The following is a 25100-nucleotide window of genomic DNA, read 5'->3' on the forward strand; positions in this document are numbered from 1 at the left end:
ATACAGATCACTCTCTGTGCAGGCCTCCCAGCTGAGTGAAGTACAGGGTGTTTCTTGATGGATTGGGTCAGTGTCACACAAAAGTCCTTCACTTTGACCTGCATTTTGCATTAATCCAGAAGACTGACAATGACTCTTCCCAAGTCCAGCCAGCACCCTCGCCAGTTTAGGAGTGAGCTTACATTGACATGTACAATAGAGCAACTCTATTCCAATTATGGGCTCTGGAGTCACATAAAACTAAGTTTAGATCCAAGGTGTAAGACAAAGAACTTAAGTTCTCTAAGATATAATTGCTTCATGAGGTAGATACCATGGTTTGCTGCTAAGGTCCCTCTTCAATGAAAGATGTCTTGCCCAAGCTTTTCGGAGTGCTGCTGGCAGACTCCCTCCAGCTGTCAGGCTCATCAAGACTACCTCATTGCAGAGGGTCACCTGGTCCAAGACCTGCCCCTTCCTGTGGCAGCCCACATCAATGACTAATCGATGCGCAAATATGAAAGCCTGGCAATCTTAGGACAACTGTGAAGGGCTCCCTCACTTCAGAGCTCTCTGTGGGAAGATTCTACTTGAGCTTGCATTGTAGCTCAAGCTCCACCTCTACCCAATCCTACTTCCCTTTTCTTCCTTCCATAGGTATTGATCCTAAAAGCACTTAATAAATGCTAAGCACCCTACCCTCCATATTAGAGTTTGCCTCCCAGGGAATCAAACCTGAGACATTAATGTTTTCAAAAAGTGAACGAAAACTCTAAGATGTGGGAATCCTATGGATTTGTTCATTCATTAAATATTTATTGAGCCAGCCAGTTCTGTTCTAAATGCTAAGAATACAGCAATGAACACAGATGTCTAACTTGAAGGGAAAAGATTAGGAAGAGCATTAAGGTTGAAATGAAACATTAGCTACAGTATTGATTGACTACTTGATATAAAAAAATCGTGTCTCTTCCTCTCATCACCACTCCCCATCCATCTTTTTTAAACTGCCTTCGCTTGTAATATTTATGTTCTATTCTGAAATTGTAGACCTTTGATTACCTAAGCAGGTCTCAGCCTGACTCAGCTTTACAGCCATGTGGGTTTCCTTCCCTACCTCCATACTGCCATTGGGAGCTTGAAAGTCATTATACTGTTTTTCCACTACCCTGTGTTGTAGAAAATTGTAAGTCCATTTAAAGAACTATTCCCCTGGACACCTCAGGCAGCAATTTCTTCTTCTATGCTCACAAAACATGGCAAAGTCTTTCTAACTTCCCATGGCCCTGTGCCTGCTTAGACACGCCACTCAGTTGTGTCTTTCCTGGGGTCTTGTGACTGAAAGCTCTACTCAAAAGATGGGGAACAGATTTTTGTCAGCTTTTAAATCCCACAAACCTATGGTGGTTTGCTGCCACCATCCCAGGACTCAGTACATGGTGTTAGGACACAGTAGGATATAGGCCTCAGAGACTTGCTAATACATTGGTGCTCACCTGGTTCCTCCAACTTTCCCAGCACAGGAAATCCATTTCCACTTTAGGGTTGGGGAACACAGCTCCTACTATCCAAGCTATTTTATTATTGTCATACTAAGAGGCTAGACTTTGGACCATTGGTTAATGCTCTGAATATCCCACCACTATACTTTCCTCTGAACCCTCTCACATGCCCCTCTTTTCTGCTTGATCACTTCCCTTGTAAACTCCCTCCCTACCTAATGGGGCCAGACCCTTACCTCTCCAGAGGCATGAAAAACAAGGCATTCCTTGAGTCTCTCCCACCATTTATTTTCAGTCTTGCTTTTCTGGGATAGCCTGGCTTCCACCCAGCATTATGTAATGATGTCATGCTTGGTTTCAGCCAAAAGGCAGAGCTATTTATCTCCTCTTAACTTTCCACCTCTCTCATCTGTTTCCTTTTTTTCTCTGTCCACTTCCACAACTGGCCCTGTTATAAATTGCACTGTGTTTTATCTGTCTTATTTACTGAAATGTCATGTTACCAGTGACTTAAATGGGTGAACAGGAGGCTTTACATTTCTCTACTTCAAAAGTCCCATTATATTTTACTTCTGTTTAGATCTCAAGTGACTTTTCTCTGTAACTCAGAGAGCTTCAATTAACACAACAACAACAAAACAACAACAAAAAACCCTCTTCAACACAAAGAATGGGAAAAAATGTTTACAAATTATGTATCTAAGGGGATTATATCTTAAATATCTTAATTGCAAGTCTCCAACATAAGACTTCTGAGAACTCTTATAACTCAAATAATTTTAAAAAAATAAGCCAATTTTAAAAATGGGCAAAGGATTTGATTAGACATATCTCCAAAGAAGATATACAAATGGTGAATAAGCATGAAAAGATGGTCAATATCATTAGCCATCAGGGAAATGCAAATCAAAGTCACAGTGAGATACCACTTCACATGCATTAGAATGGCTGTAATAAAAAATACAGAAAGTAAGTCCAGGATGTGGAGAAACTGTAACCTCATACACTACAGGTAGGAATGTAAAAATGGTGCAGCTGCTTTGGAAAATAGTCTGGCAGTTCCCAAAATGGTTAAGCATAGAAATACCACATGACCCAGCCATTCCACTGCTAAATATATCTCCCAAAGAACTGAAAGCATATGCTCACCCAGAAACTTGTACACAAATGTTCAGAGCAACATGTTTCTTAATAGCCAATAAGTGGAAACAACACAAACGTTCTTCAACTGATTAATGAATAAATAAAATATGGGACATCCATACAATGGAATACAATCATGTGTCATTTAACAATGGGAATACATTCTAAGAATTTAATCATGGGTAATTTTATCATTGTGTGAACATCATAGTGTGTTCTTACACAAACCTAGATGGCATAGCCTACTGCACACTTAGGCTACATGATATACAGCCTGTTGCTCCTAGGATACAAATATGTATAGCATATTACTGTACTGAATACTGTAGGCGAGTATAATACAATGATAAATATGTATGTACCTAAACATAGAAAAGGTAATGAGTTGCCTTATGATTTTATGACATTACAATGGCTATGATGTTACTAGGCAATAGGAATTTTTCAACTGCATTATAGAGGACCACTGTCAAGTATGAGGTCTGTCATTGACCAAAAGGTCATTATGTGGTGCATGATTGTATTATTAGGCCATAAAAATGAATGTACTGAGACATGATACATGCATGAACCTTGAAAGCATTATGCTACATGAAAGTAGCCAGTCACAAAAGGCCACACAGTATGTAATTTTATGTATATGAAATGTCCAGAATGGACAAATCTATAGAGACAGAAAGTAGATTAGGTGTTGCCTACAGCTAAAGGAGATGGGTGAGACAAAATGGAGAGTGAATAAAAATGGATATGGGGTTTCTTTTTGGGGTAGGGAAAATTTTTAAGAATGTGGTGATAATTGTACAACTCTGTAAATATAGAAACTGAGGAGTTGCACATAAATGAGTGAATCGTATGGTATGTTAATTATGTCTCAGTAAAACTATTATGCAAAAACAAAAATCTCTCACTGTCCTTCAGCTGTTTATATTATTGTATTTTGCATGTTGCTTTGAAATTGCCATTTGTGATGGATAATGGCTCACACCTCCACAACCCAGGATTGAACAAGTTAAAAGAATCATAGGCCAGGCATGGTGGCTCACGCCTGTAATCCCAGCACTTTGGGAGGCCGAGGCGGGTGGATCATGAGGTCAAGAGATCAAGACCATCCTGGTCAACATGGTGAAACCCCGTCTCTACTAAAAATAGAAAAAATTAGCTGGGCATGGTGGCGCGTGCCTGTAATCCCAGCTACTCAGGAGGCTGAGGCAGGAGAATTGCCTGAACCCAGGAAGCGGAGGTTGCGGTGAGCTGAGATCATGCCATTGCACTCCAGCCTAGGTAACAAGAGCGAAAATCCGTCTCAAAAAAAAAAAAAAAAAAAAAAAGAATCATAACAGAACTTCCAGCAATTTGTGATCTACACTGATACAGCTAGACTTTCCTGAATGCTACAAAACCATTGAAATTCTGAATAAAATGTCACAAAATAAACATTTTAATGCATAATCAAATGTATAAGAATAAAAGAGAAGCTGCAGTCCCAGAATCGACAAGGAAATCAAAGTATAGCAATGAAACCAGGAGATGTTGAGAAATAAGTGCAAATGTAGAACCGCCGAGTTCTTATGTCCTCGTGGGGGGAAAAATGAGGTTTCTGCCTACAGAATGTAAAGAAGCTAGAACTTGATTCCAGGTATCACCAAAAGCCTGACATCTTAAAAAACTGTTATCAGTTAAAAGGGGATTTTAAAAAATATACCAAAAGGCCCAATGAAGTATTGATAAAGTTTGCTTCTAGCCAACTCTTTGGATGGAAAACAAAGTTACTTAAGGCATCAAAACTTAAGCCCTGTGGTTAAGCACTGAGATAATATGCTGTATTAGTCCGTTCTCGCATTGCTATTAAACATAAGAAACTACCTGAGACTGGGTAATTTATAAAGCAAAGAGGTTTACTTGGCTCATGATTCTGCAGGCTGTACAGGAAGGCTCAGGGAGGCCTCAGGAAACTTACAATCATGGCAGAAGGCAAAGAGGAAAGAAGCATGTTTTACATGGCTGAAGCAGGAGGCAAAAGCAAAAGGGGGAGGTGCTCCACACTTTTAAACAACAGATATCATGACAACTCACTTATTATCACAAGAACAGCAAGGGGGAAGTTTGCCCCATGATCCAATCAACTTCCAGCAGGCCCATACTCCAACACGAGGGATTACAATTCCACATGATATTTGAGTGGGGACAAAAATACAAACCATATCATATGCAAAGAAACAATCATGTAGTTTTTGAAACCAACTCTGGGATTAAAGGGTAAGTATGTAAACAACTATGTTTTGTTAAAGATTTATAGGAGCATTGTGACCTTACCCAGGAAAAAGAAGTTCTCAACCTCCTTAGGCCCTCGTTGGTGCTCAGATGTCTGCAGTTATCAGTCACCTCTTGAACCCACCCATCTCTCCTTCCCCCTGCTCTTAACATAAAAATAATCTGCAATTGGTACTAATTTAAGATGGTACTTTAGAACAACAGTCTACCATCTTCTTGGTTTGCTGGGTCTTCAAATAAACCTGCTTTTCCTCCCACCAACTCTTTTCTCTCTTTAGTTTGGTTTTCAAGTGGCGGGCAGCCACAGCTGGGTTCAGTTACAACACTTTAACTACTTGTATTTTGCCCACTTTCTATTAGATAATAAACTCAGTGATAGTAGAGATGAGTCTCTTACTTATTATAATATTACTAATATTATTGGTAATGGATGATTGGAAGACATGGCTAACTACAAAGCAACAAAGTTTCCCTAACACTAAATCTCAAAATTACACACATCTAGTCACAGGCTGGTGTTAAGACTCCAAGCATCCCTATGGAAGTAGGCCCTTTTTATCACTAACCCTTATCGCATGACCAAAAGCATATATTCCAATTTGTATTGAGCGCCTTTCATGTTTTACAACTGCTGGAGAAATTACTATCCTCTCATTTCAGCCTCCCTAGTAACTGGGACTACAAATGTGCCAACATGCCTAGCTAAGTTTTTTTTTTTTTTTAATTAATTTTTAATCTTTTTTTTTTTTTATAGAGATGAGATCTCACTATGTTCCTAGGCTGGACTTAAGCTCCTGGCCTCAAGCTATCTTCCTGCCTCAGCCTCTCAAATGTAGGGATTACAAGTGTGAGCCACCATGCCCAGCCTTTTTAGAAAGAACAATTTTTTTTTTCCTGAGATGGAGTTTCACTCTTGTTGCCCAGGCTGGAGTACAATGGAGTGATCTCGGCTCACTGTAATGTCTGCCTTCCGGGTTTGAGCGATTCTCCTGCCTCAGCCTCCTGAGTAGCTGGGATTATGGCACATGCCCCCAAGCCCAGCTAATTTTTGTATTTAGTAGAGATGAGGTTTCACCAATTTGGCCCACCTGGGCCTCCCAAAGTGCTGGGATTACAGGTGTGAACCACTGCAACCAGGCTTTTTTTTTTTTTCTTTCCTTTTTTTTTTTTTTTTTTTATAGTTTCTTAACATTGTCTGTTAGCAACCTCTAAATGTACAGGGACTGATTACCTAAATAACATGTATCAGAAAATAAGCACAAAATTATTTAATCATAAAATCATTTCTATGTATCTATTTCTCTTATGTTTCTAAAAAAATTGAAAAGTTTAAAAGTACTTTTAAACAGTATCTAATGTGGGAACTGTACAAAAAATAAGTTATTGATGAAATCCTATAATCAAACTCTTAGCTAGGAACACAGCAAAATAAACAGCTAAGTAGCTTTGAGACTGCCACTTAAAAATCTTAAAACATGGAACAAGGCATTTTTTAATTGGGTCCAGATATTTAAAAAAAAAAAGTAGTGTTTGCCTATGAAATTTAGCTCTTTAACTAGATAAATACACTAAAATTTAAAAATTTCTAAGCATATGTATCTTTAAGTTTAATTGATTGCACATTAGTTGACATTCAAAAGTTCAACTTAATAGCATTGAGTGCAGTCATCTAACTCCATGGAGCTTAACCATTTTTAAGAATATACTATTCTTGGATCATCAAGTTTGTAAGTACCTACATCAAGTATATGTTAGTACCAAGTCATGGGAGTTCATAATTTATAGGCTGGGACTTGGTAAGCCAGGATTTGGAGTGGCATGATTCACATGTAGTGTCTTGAGACATATCCAAGCCCAGGGAAATAAACAGAAAATTATGAAGACAGGCTCAGGTAGAGTGCACAACAAAACCCAACTTGATAAGTCAGAAACTGGGCATGCAGAGAAAAATTATAGTCCAAGAAAGGCAGTATCAGCAGGCAAAGTCCAAAAACTCTAGAAACAAGCCAAAAGACACAAGAATTAATGAACAGCACCAAGAAGACTTTGATCACTAGGCCCATGGTCTTTCCCAGACAGAGAACTTATTGATTACCATCTTCCTGATACATAAGTAGTTCCCAGGTTAGTATACTAGCCCATATATGCCCTGGGCTGATAAGGGTTTAAAAAGCAAAGATCTAGACAACACAGGCCTGTTATCTCATTACTCCTTAAGAATGGCATATGTGATAGAAGGGAAAAAAGCCCTTTACAAGATTAATTATGATTTTGGCAAACTTCCAAACTTACATGCTAACACCAAGGCAAGGAAAATATTTTCAATAGTGCCCAAATTTAAGAATATACCTTTGACAATCAAATACATGTGCATATGTGTGTATTAGCCTTTCAGTGTCTATGTAGTTATAATTTTCAGAATTACAGCTTCATTGAAATGAAGGAAAGAGAGGGAAATGCCAATGCCAAAATTCTAAACTCCAGAGTAACATTGATTAATGGTGTAGTAAATGAAGATAGTCCAGACTTTTTTAACAAAAATATATACCCCAAACACTCATGATACAACACACACACAAAAAGAAAACCTGGTTCAATTATCCCAGAAAACATATAAAACTGAAACATCATTTAAGGGCATCTAGTATCATAGCTGCTTCACAAACGAGTCCCATTGCTCTTGCCACTCTGATCTGGGAAGTTCAATTCAATGTGGTTGAAAGCAGGATTATCAGTTCCACCATCTTCCACTGGATGGGATTTATAGCTTAAAACATGCGTCTTCTAAAAGAAAATGTTAACATGGTGATTAGAAAAAAAAAAAAAAAAAAAGAAGCTCTTCATTCATATAATTCTAAATAATTGTTTCTACTAGTTTTATTTCTCTACATCAGCTTTCTAATCTACTGAGGGAGAGAAATCTACAACAGGTATACTTCCTCAGAGGATAGAGAGTTATTCAACAGGTACAGGTTATCAGAAGATAGACACACTACAGCTCATCAGACAATAGACAGAGATACAACAGATATAGGTTATCAGAGGCTAGATAGATATATAGATAAAATAGATATAGGTTAGCAGAGGATTGACAGATACAGAGAGATACAATAGATATAGGTTATCAGAGGATACACAGATATAGAGAGATATACAACAGGTAAAGCTCATCAGAGGATAGAGAGATATACAACAGATACAGATCATCAAAGGAAAGAGGGATATACAACAGATATAGCTCATCAGAGGATGGATAGACAATAGGTATAGTGTATCAGAGCATATGGAGCTATAAAACCATGTCACTCGTCATAGGATAGAGAGCTATCCAGCATATATAGATCGTCAGATGATATAGGGTCTATACCTTCCTTTTCCATCAGTGTTAAAGAAAGAGGCTGAGGACTAACTAGTGTTCTATCCAGGTAATAAAGCCCACTTTCCTAACTCAAGGTAAATGAAAACCAACTCACTTTCTTAAAAATGTCAAAATTGGATAAAAAGTCCTCTTTGGTTAGTATATATCTGGGGTCTAAGTTCTGTTTTCTTCCTCCTGGGAAAAAAATGTACATTATTTACATTGTTAAAAAGGACACCAGTAACTACACAGAGACATTCCATTATACAAGCATTTAACTTGTGCACATTCAACTCCATACATTCATAAAACACAAAGAGAAAGGGAAACTTAAAAGTGCTGATGACTTAGCCCACCATTCCCCTTCCCTTAGCCCTGGGTCTTTAAAGCCTCTCACTATAATACATAGGAGTCTTGCTATATAATATATATATATATATATATATATTTAAATGTGTGTGTGAAATAGAGCTTAAACGCAAGCCAACAGCTTCATCTGGTACTCAGCTAGAGAAACAGTCATCTGGCCCAATGCTGGTAGGAAAACTGGCTTAAACGCACCCTCCATGCCATCAGTAAAATATCAAACCATCTGCCTCTGCTTCAGACAGTGGAGCAGCTTTTCCCTACTTTGGTGGCTACAAATATACATGTCTATGAAGAAATGCAGGAAATTCTGAACTACTGAATAAATTATTTAAATGAAAATCAGTATGCTGACTGATGTTTGATCCAAATCCTCTTCCCTAAATTTTCTTTACAAAAAAAAAAAAAAAAAAATCGTCTTTTGCTTTGGTATTTTTTGTGGATCAAAGAGGATGCTTTTAAAAATTGGATACCTCAAAGAGTGGTCCTCCAACTCCCCCTACCCAAGTCATTCAAAAAATGTACTTAAAATACAGATTCCCAGACTCTAGCCTGCACTAACCAAATTAGGACCTCTGTGGGTAGGACCGCTGAAGCCTAATTTTTATAAAATTTCCAAGGGTATACTTATGTCCTCTAAAGTTTAAGAACCACTACTTTAGTACAAATACTAGACTTTTAACTATGGGAACCTCTGCTGTTCTGGAGATAGAATCAATTTTAAATGAATTCATTTGATGTTATTGAGTACCTACTGTGTGCCAGAGATGTTACTAGGTGCTAGAGAAACGAGAAACAAAGCCACCTCTGTGCCCACAGTTTGTGATCTACTTAGGAAACTATTTGCCCCCATTTTACTGATGAAAACGTAGCCTTCTGCATAGTAAAAATAAGGTGGGGCTGAAACATCAACCAAGTCTGTAAGGCCTGAACTCTTATATAAATTTTAGTACACTACGACAGGCTTTAAAATCTATTTCCCAAGGAACATCAAAATTGTGTGCTTCTAGGTAGTTTTCAAGGTACTCACTGCATCTGTGAAGTAGGAATAAGTAGTTAAGGAAGTTGAAGTGTTTTCTATTACTGGATTCCAGTCACCGAGGTAGAGCATTACTTATTGAAACAAAAGATATCACTGTGTATGGTTTTTCAGAATCAAAGCATTTAAAAGAAAAAAGGGAGTACTCGAAGGAGGTACTCTGATACTCCACTTTCTTTTAAAAAATGAGCTAAATAAGGATCAAAGGAAAAATGGAACAGGAAGGCTGATTAGGTGTATTCCAGATCTGAACAACTGGATAACTACTGGGAAAAGATCAAAATCTGTCTTAAGGCCGGGCATGGTGGCTCATCCCTGTAATCTCAGCAATTTGGGAGACTGAGGCAGATCGCCTGAGATCAGGAGTTCAAAATCAGCTTGGACAACATGGTGAAACCCCATCTCTACTAAAAATGCAAAAATAAGCCAGACATGATGGTATGTGCCTGTACTCCTAGTTACTAGGGAAGCTGAGGCAGGAGAATCGCTTGAACACAGGAGGAAGAGGTTGCAGTGAGGCAAGATTGTGCCACTGCACTCCAGCGTGAGCAAAAGAGTGAGACTCCATCTCAAAAAAAAAAAAAAAAAAATCTGCCTTAAAATATATCAAACTGGACAAAAAAAAAAAAAAACCCTACTGTGCTGGGAATTGTATTTTTGAGAAAGTTCTTTTGGAAAAGAGAATATTTTCCAACTACTGTTTGAGAAATAATGAATAGCAACAAATTTTATAATTGTAAATACAAGTGTCACAGAAGTTTGACAGACAGCTACTATCCCAGTGCCAAAAAACAGAAATTGATAGCAGGATTCTATAAAGTGCTGGCAGCTTTGTAGTATAGAGCAAAGACATCAGACATCCTCGAACAACAGTATACAAATTCTTTTTTTGTTGTGATTGAGACAGAGTCTCGCTCTGTCACCAGGCTGGAATACAGTGGCGCTATCTCAGCTCACTGCAACCTCTGCCTCCTGGGTTCAAGTGATTCTCCTGCCTTAGCCTCCTGAGTAGCTGTGACTACAGGTGCATGCCACCATGTCCAGTTAATTTTTGTATTTTTAGTAGAGACAGTGTTTCACCATGTTGGCCAGGATGGTCTCGATCTCTGGACTTTGTGATCTGCCCACCTCGGCCTCCCAAAATGCTGGGATTACAAGCGTGAGCCACCATGCTCGGCCCAGTGTACAATTTCTAATTAGTTGTAACACATGTTGAAGGAGGTAGTGCAGCCTTCCCCTGGCGTGGCTGCTATGGATGCGTACGTGTGAGGGGATGTAGGGAGCCAGGGACCCAGCAAGTTTCACCAACTCCACACTACCCCAGCCGCAGCACTGTGATCTCTCACCTGGGTTACTGCAATAGCCTCTTCCCTGCCCTCGTTGCCCTATAGACTATTCTCAAAACTGGATCAGAGCACTCCTTTGAGGATTATTGGAAAAGTAAGTGAAAAAATATCCCATAGAGTAGACCTAAAAGACACAGAGGTGAAAAATAAGAGAGAAAAAAACAAGAAAATTAGAGGAACTGTCCATGATTCTAATTCAAATGTTTGACCAACGGGAATTTCCAGAAGGAGAACACAGAAAATTATTTTTTTTAAAGGGAGGAAAAGAAAAAGAAAATGTCCAGAACTGAGGGGCATGGGTCTTCAGATTGAACGGGCCCTACTGAAGGTCTAGGGCAAGGTGGTCAATGTGAAAATGGGCCACATACAAAGCGTCAGCTTGTAGCACAGCGCCGTCACAACAGCAACATAGTAAGCTAGAGAGAAATTCAGACTCCCTCTCAGAAAAAAGAACAGTTCTTTTCAACCCTAGGATTTTCTGCTCAAACAATCAATCTAGCATAAGATAGATTAAAGAAATTTTTTTTCAAGCACGCAAAGTTTTTAAAACCCCTTCTTTTGTCTACTCTTTCTCAAGAATATGCTATATGATATGTGCTTCATTCAATTAAGGGAATAAATGGGAATGCGAAGTAATGAATACAAGCAGTAGAAAACCCAACATAGGAAGAGGGACTCAGAGAATTCACAGAATGAGAACAAAATGGAGTCCCAGGGTAACAGCAATCCCAGATAGCAATTTATATACTATGTGTATTAATTTGATTTTTAAAAAACACTCTTTTTAAAAATGATGAACATCTTAAAAAACCTCCACACTATGTTTAGATATAACCTGTGTATGCTTCTTTACAGTTCACAAAGAATGAGTACAAGACAATGGGCAGATCATAGCATATAGGATTGTTGTAAAAACATGTGTAAAATCCCTAACATCACAGTAGCTATGAAGTTTTTTTTTCAAGCATCTTATTTTTATCTTACAGCAATTTGTGAGATAGGCAGTTCAATTATTATTGTCCTCATTTTACACATAAGAAAGCTGAGGCTCAGTGTAGCTATGTGACTTGCCCAAGTTCATGCAGTCCCTAAAGGGCAGAACCAACATTTAAATAGAAATGAGTCTTCTGTTGAGAGGCCAAGGCAGGCGGATTACCTGAGGTCAGGAGTTCAAGACTAGCCTAGCCAACATGGTGAAACCCCATCTCTACTAAAAATACAAAAATTAGCCGAGTGTGGTAGCACACACCTGTAGTCCCAGCTACTCAGGAGGCTGAGGCAGGAGAATTGCTTGAGCCTGAGAGACAGAGGTTTCAGTGAGCCGAGATCGTGCCACTGTACTCCAGCCAGGCCTACAGACCAAGACTCTGTCTCAAAAAAAAAGAGAGTCTTCTGCTTTCAAGTCTAGGCCTTCAGATTTCCCATAAGTAACAGAAGAAATAAACTAGTTGACAATAGGATCATAGTAAAATAACATAAATAGCTATAAAACAGATACAGTAAAAACTGATGTAAAGGTAAATATAATAATACTAATATTTAGATAGTTACCTGTTGATAAACTGACAAGTATCCCCACTAATAATGTTACCAAAGTTCCAACAGTGCTGAAGTACAGATATGATAAAGAATACCAGTTATCCATCAGTGGAGTCCTAAGAAAGGAAAAGCACAGCTGTAAGATTTCACGTAATGCCACTGGTAACTACCAGTATATACCAGTGATTCTCATGGCAAGGTCAAAGTATAATATTTAATAATATTTTTAATGTCATAATCTGCTGTCCTAATTTTCTTATTGGATCAAGAATTGAAATTAAAACCCTGACTACATACTAAAATATTTGAGGGCCATGTTTATTCATTCCATTCTGCATGACATCCCAGGCACTGCTTTTGTGATTGGAGAGTTGGCCATAAATAAGGCAGATAAACCATTTGACCCAGCAATCCCATTACTAGGTATATATCCAAAGGAAAACAAATTGTTCTACCAAAAAGACACATGCACTTCTATGTTCATTGCAACACTGTTACAATAGCAAAAACATGCAATCAACCTAGGTGCCCGTCAGTGATAGACTGGATAAAGAAAAGATGGCACACATACATCATGGAATACTATGCAGCCATAAAAAAGAACAAAATCATGTCCTTTTCAGCAACACAGGTGCAGCTGGAGGCCATTATCCTAAGCTAATTAATGCAGGAACAGAAAACCAAATACCACAAGTTCTCACTTGTAAGTGGGAGCTAAACAGTGGGTACTTATGGACACAAAGAAGGGAACAATAGACACTGGGGACTCTTAGAGGGTGGAGGGAGCGAGGCAAGAGTTGAAAAATTAACTATTGGGTATAGCACCTCCTGGATGAAAGGACCAATTGTACTCCCAACCTCAGCATCTTAGGATTTACCCAGATAAGAAACATGCACAGGTATCTAAAATAAACGTTGACATTATTTTTTTTAAATAAGGTAGATAAGATTCCTTCTCACATAAAGTTTACATTCTAATGTAGAGATAAATACAATAAACAAATTAATAAATATAATAATTTCCACTAGTAGAAAGTGCTGTAGGGAAAATAAAACAAGATGACGTGCTATTAACAGCATGGAGAGGGAGGAACTACACTATGAGTGGTCAGAGAAAACCTTTGGAAATAAATGACATTTGAAATAAGATCTGAGAAACAAAATGTTCTTGAGGAAAGCATCTCGGAGACTAAACATAAGCTGACTGAGGCACAGTGAGCAAGACAGTGATTACAAGATGAAAGATAGGCAGGGGACTTTTTGTGGAACTGGGCATGAGTTTTTTTTTTTTTTTTTAACTGCTTTGCAAAACTTTATTTTGCAAAGGCAATGGGACTCATTGCAATGTTTTAAGTGAAAGAGTAACAAGATCATTCTATGATCATTTCTACAATTATTGCTCTAGGATTCCACTTCCAGTTTTGATAGCTGCTTGATTTAGACCAATCATTCTGCTGAGAACAATATATATAACTGGGGTATGGGGAGGGAGGCAGGTTTTTGAAGACATCATCAAGACAATGAGAACTTGGCCAGGTGTGGTGGCTCACACCTATAATCCTAGCACTTTGGGAGGCTGAGGCAGGTGGATCTCCTGAGGTCAGGAGTTCGAGACCAGGCTGGCCAACATGGTGAAACACCATCTTTACTAAAAATACAAAAATTGGCCAGGCATGGTGGTTCATGCCTGTAATCCCAGCTACTTGGCAGGCCGAGGCACAAAAATCTCTTGAACTCAGGAGGCAGAGGTTGCAGTGAGCTCCAGCTTGGGCAAGAGAACAAGACTCTATCTCAAACAAAAACAAAAATAACAACAACAAAAACAAAAAACAATGAGAACTTGAGGTTTCAAGAGCCCAGAAAGAAGGGGAACACATTGAGGTGAGCTAATGAAATTGAGAGAGTGTGATATTGAGCCAAAGACAGACAAAATAGAACAGAATAGAAAATTGAGAAATAGGCCCACAGAAAAATAGTTAATTGGTTAACATCAGTTTCATTGCCGGTGCATTCAATGGGGCAAAAGGAGAGTCTTTTCAATAAATAGTGTTTAGTTAACTGGATATTCATATGGGAAAAAATAATCTTGATCATATTACCCACAGAAATCAATTCCAAAGTGGATTACACTTCCCAAATTGAAATGATTAACAATAAAGCTTTTAAATGAAAAATTAGAGGAATATCTTTATGACTTCAGGGTAGGCAAGGATTTCTTAAACAAGACACATAAAGGACTAATCATATAGGAAAAAGCTGAGAAACAGAAATTAATTAAAATTAAGAAATTTTGACTAACAAAAAAATGTATCATTAAAAGAGTAAAAAGGCAACCCGTGAAATGGGAGAAAAATATTTTCAAATCATATCTCATATATAGAATACGTCATGAACTCCTACATAAATAAGAAAAAGGCAGCGAATCCATTTCAAATGAACCAAAGACGTCAATAACCAGGTCACAAAAGTAGATATCCAAATGGCAGTGAACAAATGAAAATGTATTCGACTTCATGAATCATAAGGGAAATACAAATTAAAGCCACAGCAAGCTACCAATGTGTAACCATCAAATATTGGAAACTTTAAAAAATCGAAACTGAATCTAAGCAATCAAAACAATCTGTATCTAGGCAACCAAAGAATCATACAGTCAACCTTCAGCTGGGTGGCTCAAAACCCTTGTGCTCCAGCCATACGGAACTAGGGTGATTTCCTAAGATGCACTGATTCTTCAGTCCTTCATACCTTTGCCCCTTTGTTTCTTCATTCTGTAAAACATACTCCTCCCTCCGTGTGTCCCTGTGCTCCATCCTGCCACCTCATTAACTCCAGCCCAGGAAATTCTCCTAGGTCTCCTTCACTACAGCCAGGCAGACTTCCTCCTCCTGGCTCTCATGTGAATACTACTTATCACAGTGCATGTTTTAATTTATTTTCTTGTCCAGTGTCCCTTCTGGTCATTTTCTGTGACAAGAATGACTTTCCAGACCTTCCCCTTCATCTAGCCAAACCTGTGCGTTCTTGAAGTAGCAGTACGTCCCTGAAGTCTTCATGCTAGCTTACACTCCAACTTTGTACTCACTCTTTTAACAATAATGTATCAAGTATTTCTTATTTACTATGCCCTAATTTTTATACTTAGCATGCTTACGGAGTTCATTGTCTTCTGTATATTTGCACATTCTCTCTAGCTAGAATATAATTTTCTGGAAGGCAGGAAACAGTGGATAGGAGAGGAAGATTTTCTTCCATGGATACTAAATAAACAGCCAGCACAGTTCTGGGTACATAGTCCTTGCTCAAAAATTCTCGTTTATTAGCTGAAATATTTGGTAAATAAACTAACATATAAAAGTGATTACTTGGGTACCAGGCATACAATAAACTTCAGCTAATTTATTTGTTTCAGCAATCCAAACAACCATTTTGCTTTAGACTCTTAAGGACAAATATTTACATAATCAGGAAAATGCTAAGCAAAATTGTAAAACAAGAAGTACATCCTGTATGTCCTCCCACTTAACCTTCAGTTAATCTTTTCTCCCTTTCTGACTTTCTAATGTCTCTCCCAGCCCCTCCCCTTAGTGCTTTGATGCCCATCCAGATGCTCCTCATATGTCCCTGCCCCTGTCTCCACAGCACCTCACCTAATAAAACTTCCCTCAGATATGCCTCAGGCTCTGGAACTAACTTTCCACTCTACCATACAGAGCTTACCTGCCTGGAACGCCCCTGGAAGTCCCACTGGCTAGATTTCTCATAGCTGAATTCCCTCCAGAACACGAATTGCTATTAATGGCTATATGTATGATCATGTTCCTTCTCCTAGGAGTGTGTCCATCTTAAGATTTTAAGAGGAGTATGCCATGCCTTGACCCAAAAGGGTAGACTCTATAATGATGTCATTCCAGATAAGCTGGCACTGGGGCAATACTTTGGGGGCAATGGCCTCAACTTTACATTCCTTGAACATATCCACGGGTTTGTGCTTTAAGGCTGGACGTTTATATATCCACTAAAGAAAGTCTTGCCCTCACATTCACTATACAGTAAAGCGTGCCTCTACCCACAGGTCTATACCATTACAGTAAATCAGACAACTTCAGCATCTAGAGGCTCCAAAGTGTACTACATGACTGAAATCTCTAGCATGAAGATCACAGCTGGGATCACTGCTAATGCTTCAAAGATTTGGAACCTTCCGCTGAACAAATGGCAATTATTTAAGATGTTTAAATAATTGTAGCTTTTGGTCAATAAAATCTGTCCTTCAAAGACTATGTAAGCAATATTTCTTTTATAATTGTGCTTTTCATTTAAAAAATTTTTCCAAGACAAAGATAATTCTTCATGCAGTTAAGAGCTGGTATTTACATATAATAGAATTTTCTCATTAATGTTTAAGTTTTCTTAGATCTGTAGGCAAGGCAGAAATTCCTATAGAAATTATGAAAATAGGACATTTTTGTTACTGCTGCAGAAAATATTATAGCAAGCCACATGGGTTTTACTCATTTCAGAATTAAGCAAAATCACGGTGTTGTAGGCAAGACAAAAAGCAATTGGAGTGCTCTAGTTGTTGCATAAGCTTTTAAAAGTATAATGTAATAAAACTTAATTCAATACCTTTGAACATTGTGTATTTGAAAAACACTAGTAGTAAATGGCCTTTCTGTGGTTGTCATCAAATTTGTCTCATTGTATGTGCTGTTACAGCCATAGATATCAAGGGGCAATGGCATCGTTCTCTCCGGAAGTGGAGGATATATTTGAGCTCCAATTCCAACCCATAGAGAAATGACAAATCCAGCCATCAGACCAACAAGTGCTCCCTGTAAAACAAGAATACTTTTAAAAGAAAAATAACACAGTTTGCTTTGATGTTAAAATTAGCATTAGAAAGCCAACTTCAACATGGCACAAAATTATAAAACCCACAAGGGCAGAAACATTCAGTGCTCTCTCCTCCCAAGACAGTGCTCAGCCCATAAAAATCCACTGAATAAATGAGCAAGTGAATAAATGAATGAAAGGTAGTGAGGCAGGGAGGGAAAAAGGAACGAAAAAGACCACTCTGAAGAAAAGCAGATAATCTGCTGGTGAAAATCCTGGACAGACATGGTTTAAAAAAAAAAAGATACTATTTATGGCAGGAAGAATAATGTTATTCTCCTGTTACTGCCCCCAGAAAAGGGCATGTTAGCTTAGTCCGCTACAGCTCTTCAGGAGGAAATGCATGCTGGCAACAAATGTCAAATATCAAAAGTTGATTTTTAAATACATTTTTCTGATACTTAACAATCTATTATGAATTTAATCATGAAAAGTCTAATAATCCAAGATTCAACATTCTGAGGTGGACACAAACAAAACTCTTTCATTGTGATTAATTCCTACCAAAGTAGGTTTTCATATGACATTTCATTGAGGATAATAAATAATAATAACCAGTTCTTAGTAATATCTGCCTTAGCTAATCCTTATTAATATCTGCCTTACCAAATCCTACTTATTAATATCTTTGTCCTTATTAGTATCTGCCTTACCAATTCCTACTGTGTTAAATGGAAAATAGAATCCTGAATGTGAAGTCATAGTTCTATGGCTATCCTATATCTGAAGCAGTTGTACATACATTATCAGCTTTTCCTGAACTATATCTTATAGCCAGACTGAACCGGTGGACTTTCTTCTGGGTTTCAGAGAAATAATTTCTAGTTCATTTATTCCAAACAAATGTTAGTACTTCTAAGCCCAGATATGTCTAGGTAGAAGGACAGAGACATTAGGTCTTTCTGGAAAATATTCCCAATTATTATCACCCCTCGGGAGTTAAAGCATGTTGCAGGAGCTACAGTTTTAAATGTCAGCAGTAGAAAATTCCTGGCCAAGGTGGTAAGATTGTATTGCTTCTCTTTGCTGTGCTATGGCTATTCGCAGAAATCCTGTTTTACTGCCCTTAAATCTCTCCTATCTGAGCCCATTGATCTCTTTTGAATCCTAGCTACTAATTTTTGAGAAAAGCAAGTAGGTACGTGCACAAAAAATGTTGCTCCTTTAGTTATATTACGAATAATTAAAATTTCCCTATATGGTTCTGGAAGTTTCCATTGAGCTTCACATATACAGGGCCCCTGTACATAGTACTTCACTGTATACTCCCCCAAAGCCAAAAGAAATAATTTAAGTCATTAAGACAAGTAACCAATGACAAATCTCAAAGGAACCACATTTTTACACTCAGAAAAAAGTGTGGAGTTGCTAGTGTAGTTGGAAAAGTAATCTTCACACATATTCATTCTTTGTACTTACAATTGAGTTGGCAAAGGGAACCAAAATGCCCAAAGCAAACAAGCCCGTAAGTGGTCCGCCAACCATACCAAATATGGTGAGTGCTGCCTACAAAAATAAAGCAATGTCAGCAATTAGCAATCTCATATCCAAACTGAAATGTTTCAAAGTCATTTCATCGGGATGATGATTTAAAGTATTCAGCCTCCTGAAAATCATCATTTTAGTCACGATAGCCTTGTCACTGGAAAAGAAGTCATTAGAACTTGGAAGTTTCTGCTCCTCAGTCTCAAGCATCCATCTGTTTCTGCAGGTAGCTTCAAAAAGGGCAATCAAACACAGAGAAGATAGAGAGGCCTGAGACAATTGTTGAACTAATTTATACTCCCACCGACAGTGTAAAAGCATTCCTATTTCTCTACATCCTCTATAGCATCTGTTGTTTCCTGATTTTTTAATGAATACCATTCTAATTGGCATGAGATGGTATCTCATTGTGGTTTCGATTTGCATTTCTCTAGTGACCACTGATGATGAGTATTTTTTCATATGTCTGTTGGCTGCATAAATATCTTCTTTTGAGAAGTGTCTATTCATTTCCTTTGCCTATTTTTTGATGTGGCTGTTTTTTTTTTTTTCTTGTGAATTTGTTTAAGTCCATCTGATAAAGGGCTAATATCCAGAAACTACAAAGAACTTAAACAAGTTTTTTTTGTTTTTTTTTTTTTTTAATAAGTCTGCTTCATGGAAGAAGAAAAGGATCTGGTACGGAGTAGAGAGGAGAACTAGTGCTTAAAAGCATATGGACTCAAGGATGTGATCCTTAGTCAGTTTACACTGAGTCCAGTCAGAAGGGAGTTAGACTTCACTGCAAGATGTGAAAGATGTCATATGATCCACAAAGCAAATTATGACCTGTGAGCAGTTTTAGAGACATAAGACATAAGCTTTTTTTTTTTTTTTTTTTTTTTTTTTTTTTTGCTTCCTGTATCCAAGCCTGAGAGCTAAAGAAGCCAGCTAGCCTGGAAATGGCAACAGACATAGGCAAATAAATAAATAAATAAAATAAATATAAAATTAAATTAAATTAAATTAAAAGCCCTCACAAAATCCTGTTTTCTCTCTAGTCACAGGGCCAGGAAAGGAGCAGCCTAGAAAGATAGAAAACTCTTAGACCTCAACCACTCCATTCCATCTGAACACCACAGAATAATCTGTTCACCCCACCCACGCCTATGCCAGCCTAGATTCCATTCCCACAGCCTGTCAGGAGGCGCCCTTTGCCTCCCTACTGGCAATGTCACAGGAGGCCTAGCAGAGAATCAGGACTTTCGCCATGGCCTAGCAGTGACAAAGCCACCTGTTCCATGATGTCAGTGGATTCCACCCTTCCGTGTTCAGGCATTTCGGGTGGTCCTAGTTAACCAGCTTCCCGCAGAGGCCTCTCCCCTTGATCTCACTTTGCATCAACGTTAAGTCGTGTGCACTGTCTGATGCTCATGTGTTTTATTCTGGCAGTGCTTTTACCAGAAGGATAGTGGGAGTAGGACAGTGTCATGGGTCAGATTTAGTCACGAGTCAGATGACTGACAGACCAGGAAGGTTTTCATCTAGAGACCATTCTCAGAGTTTGGGGGATCCTTCCTCCTTTCTTATACCTGTATGCAATCCAGGTCAGTTACCAAGTGTTTTGTTCACAAAGGGAGATTAAGCTATTCTTCTAAGGGTGAGCTTGTTCTAAGGTTTGTGAAAGTTGCCTCTGTGCTGAAGTGACCTGGTCTCCTGGAAATCTAGTTGGAAATCCCCAGGCCAGGTTGCTTCCTACTGTTAAGTGACAGATAAGACTGACCCTGTGAGTTGCTTGAGTAGCCTTATGCCTATCATCTTATAGCCACAATATATCTCATTGTATACCACACTCCACCCTTGACCCTGAGGGGGTCAATGGCCTTATGCCTATCATTAATCTTATAGCCACTATATATGTCATGGTATACCACACTCCACCCCTGACCCTGAGGAGGTCAATAATTGAGAGGCTGCCTGAGCTTGAAAGTGCACTCTATGGTCAGTCAAATCTTGAGAAACGGATCTTCTGCAGGACGGTGAGGAGGAGTCACTTGCGCCCTTGGAATACTCTGAAATTGAACTGCATCATCACAGAGAGGATACAGTAGGTCTATTGTCCAGCTGAGCAGTTAGGGGAGATCATGAGAATGGGGTTCAGCTGTGGCTTTGATGCAGGCTCACCAATGGTGAGGGAAGAGTGGAGGACAGGTAGCGACCAAGTCTGGACTGGACGCAATGGATGTGTGGCAGAAGGCCAGCGAGGGCATGTGCAGCAGGCTGGAAGGTTGGCTGCTCAGTGGGTGGCCAAAATGTGGTGGAGGGTGTCAGTGACCTCAGTGCCAAGAAATTGGTCTGGAGAAGCCACCATTGGATGTGGAAAGTCAGGCCACCCGGAGTACCAGCAAAATAACTCGGGCACACTGGGGCTTGAAAAAATGGTTACATGAACAGGTAAAAGGAGTTGAATGGACTCAGCGGTAGCAGGCTTGGAGTTCCTTGATTGCAGAGCAATGGCAGGTGAAAATGGAATAGAAGGATAAGGAGGACACATAACTAAGCAGTAAGGTCTCAGGACACTGTGTGTGTTGAGGTAGTGTCAAAGATCCAAAATTGTGATCTTGAACATGGCCTGATGAAGCCAAAGTTAGGGTGTTGTCCACTCCAGATGGCTGTCAGGCACTAAGTGTCTCTAGGAGGCACTGGCTGCAGAAACAGTGGTGGAGGTGGCCCAAGAGACCCCTAGGCAAATATGCGAGTAAAAATCTTGCCAGGGAGGGATATAGGCAGGGTGGGTGGGACAGTCTTTGGGTCATCCTGAGCACAGGGCAGGAATGTTAGAGCGAAGGCATCTTCCAGGAGGTAGAAGCTGATGCTCAGCCATCCAGATGGGTGGTGGGTTGGTGGGTGGGTGGGAGGTTGGGCTGCATTAGCATTAATGAGGGTTTGCAGGAATTCATGAGGCTTGCCAGACAGGAGCCAATTGGGGAGCACCCTTCAGCATAACTGCCAGTAGAGGTCTCTCTACCCTTGTGAACAGCTGGACTGGCCCACGTCCTGTGGGTGATTGGTGTCGGGAGGTCAGGGAGAGCAGAGCCCAGTGTGAGACCTCTGGCTGCAAGGCGCTGGTTGGTGGGTAGTGGGGCAGCTGCTGCTGTGAACACTGTTGGATGGTTCTGTCTCAGCATTTTCCAGGGTGGTGAGGACTTGCAGAGTTCAATTAACATCAGGGAATATGGCCATCAGGGACAGGAGAGTTGCTTTGCACAGCCACCACTCCCATGGGACAGGGGCACAAGGGGGAGAGTCTGGAACAGGCCACCTTGCATCCAGACGCCTTACAGATGTTTTTAAGGGGAGCCCATCATAGGACAAACCAACTCTCCTGGCCAGAGTAGCTCCCTTTCCTCCTCAGGTGTACACCAGCCACCTTCAGCTCTTGATGAAAAGAGAGAGGATCACGCTGGGGGTGCTATTTGTCAGGCCCAAATAGCCACTGCAGCAGATTGCAGGGACAGCCATGTCTACCAGCTCCACTCTGTGCCTGGATAAGCTCGACAGGGTCCTGAAATAAGGATGATCTTATCACCTTTGAAGACAGCCACTGGCTGTTGTATTTGTATTTCTCCACCTGTGAGTTGCAAAGTACTTTCTGTCAGATACACACAGCACAGCCAGGTGGTGCCTCTCTCACTGGGTTCCTGTACCAGGTCTTTGAGCAGGCTTTGAATTTCTGTCCACATCATGGGTGAACCTCTTCATGGACTTGTATGGCATCTAGGACACACTTCCTCATCTCAGCCAGCTGAGGAGATGCCAGGTGCTTTCTCAGCCATGCCCCAGGTGAGGACTGGTGACACCTGCAGTGTAGCCAGTGGAATAACCCAGTGGGCTCAGGATCACCATTCCACAGCTCACAGGGCTCTGGATTGGCTGGGCAGAATGTCGTGACTCTGAGGTGAGCCTGCCTGACTTGGGCATGTTGCTTGTGGGTTGCTGCCAGCAACATGCAGCAGGCATCATGGGGTGGGGCACACCCTTTAAATCACGATGTCTCAGCTGGAATGCATGAAGGGCTGAGAATAGCACAATGTGCCCTTTGGTAATTTTTGTGGACTTCACTGGTGGTGTTAGTCCAAGGATCTATTGGGAAATACACTTCTAAGTCCCCGGCTAGTGGACAACAGCACATAACCCTTTGGCAGGTAAGCTTCACCTCTGCCTTCTTGGTCTGTGGCGTCACGATGCCAAGATCCTTGGGGACAAGGTGCAACCCTCCCACAGCAGGGGCCGGAGACACACCAGCCAGCAGTTGGCTCTTCAAGCTGGGGCATCCTTCACCCCTACTTCCAGTGCTGGTATGATCCTCCTCCTTAGAGCCTGTCCCTGGTTACTGGGGGCCGGAGTGGTTTTAAGAATAATTTTGGCAGGTTTTTCATGGTGGCAATTTCACAACAGAGGCACAAAGTGTGTGTAGATGGCAGCAACAGGCCAGAAAGTAAAATAAAAACTGTCAGACACAATGTGGAGCATTCCAGAGGGCTTCACTGATTTCTTGATCAGAACCAGTCCCTAGTCACCCTCTCCCAATCCTTCCTTAGAAATGGGTGTCATTATTCACTTGCTCACTTACTTATCCCATCCTCAATGCCAATTGTGTTCAGGGGTTGTAGGCGCACCTAGTTAACTAGCTTCCCCAGGGGCAATATCTCCTTTTCTGTTCACTTCACATCAAAGATGAGTCTTAGGCACCATCTAATGCTCAATTGGTTTATTCTGGCAGCACTCTTAGAAGATGGATAGTGAGAATAAGCTGGTGTCATGGGCCAGATACAGTGGGGGGTTAGATCATGAACTGACCACAGAGTCTTATCCAGAGACCATTGTCAGACTTTGGGGGGTGGGTCCTTCTCCCTTTCTTATACCTGTATTTAGTCCAGGTTAGTTACCAGGTGTTTCTCTCTTAAAGGGTATTTAAGCTATTATTGTAAAAGTAAGCTTTGTTCTAAGGTTTATGAAAGCTGCATCTGTGCTGAGGTGGCTTTGTTTCCTGGAAATCCCTGAGCCAGGATTGTAAATTCCTAAGTGACATGTACTATCAACCCTGTAAGATATTTCAGTGGGCCTTATGTACTATCATTAATCTTATAGCCACAATACGTTTCATAGTATCTTACACAACCCTATCCAGCGTAACAAGGAGCTCCTCCCTCAGGGTCAACTGAGGTCAAGTAGCAAACCTGGACTTCTACCTCCACCTGACAGTAGTGAGGCAGCACCCTCCCTTGTGCTACTGAAGTGATGCCAGAGAAAGCCAGCTAAAAGAAAAGGTAAGATTCAAAGTCTCATCACATAATACTAAAATGCCCAGGTTTCAGTTGAAATTAACGTTTCATAGAAACAACCAGGAAGATCGCAAACTAAATATAAAAAGACAATCAATAGATGTAGATATGGAGATTACAGATAGAGAATTATTTGATAAAAATTTTTAAACAGCCATGATAAAAAATGCTTTAACAATTAGAACTCACTTGAAACTAATTACAAAATAGAAGGGAAATATATATATATATATATATATATAGTGAGAAAAATCTCAGGGAACAAAAGAAGATATTAGGAAGAACCAAATGAAATTGTTAGACCAAACAAATACAATAACTGAAATAAAAATTTTAAATGAACGTGCACAACAGCAAAATAGAGGGAACAGAGAAAAAGATCAGTTAACTGAATGACAAATCAATAGAAATAACCTAAACGGAACAATAGAGAGAAATGGAATGAAGAAATATAAAATGGACTTCAGGGATCTGTAGAAATATAACAAAAATTTTAACATTCATGTCGTGAGAGTTCCAGAGGAAAAGAGAAAGAAGATGGGGATGAAAAGAAGTACTCAAAGAATTAATATCTGAACTTCTCAAATTTGGCAAGAGACATAAATCTCTTTCAGATTTATGAAAGAAGCTGATTCAAGATTCAAGAAGCTGAGTAACCCTAAAAAAAAAAGGAAAAGAAAAGAAAGAAATACATGCCAAGACACATCAAAAACTCAAAACAAAGAAATATACACCAAGATACATGGTAATTAAAATTCTGAAAATTAAAGAAAAATTAAAAAACCCTGACAGCATCCTGGAAGAAATGACTCCTTATCTGTAAGGGAAAACAATTAGAATAGTAGCAGATTT

At 39.6% G+C, this 25100-nt stretch overlaps 1 protein-coding gene across 1 annotated transcript in view; it reads right to left on the minus strand.

Moving 5' to 3' along the window:
- Positions 1–6485: 6485 nt before the first annotated feature.
- Positions 6486–25100, minus strand: part of SLC5A8 (solute carrier family 5 member 8) — a 53702-nt gene continuing 35087 nt past the window's right edge. The window contains exons 11-15 of the mRNA XM_032299035.1: positions 18859–18945; positions 17173–17378; positions 12556–12659; positions 8369–8448; positions 6486–7679 (exon numbers count right to left, since the gene is read on the minus strand). Coding sequence (XP_032154926.1) covers positions 7554–7679; positions 8369–8448; positions 12556–12659; positions 17173–17378; positions 18859–18945 — 603 coding nt within the window. The 3' untranslated portion in view covers positions 6486–7553. The remainder of the gene's footprint in view (positions 7680–8368; positions 8449–12555; positions 12660–17172; positions 17379–18858; positions 18946–25100) is intronic.

The sequence above is a fragment of the Sapajus apella genome, unplaced genomic scaffold (genome assembly GCF_009761245.1).
Source record: "Sapajus apella isolate SASKATOON/1434 unplaced genomic scaffold, GSC_monkey_1.0 scaffold2, whole genome shotgun sequence".
NCBI lineage: Eukaryota > Metazoa > Chordata > Mammalia > Primates > Cebidae > Sapajus > Sapajus apella.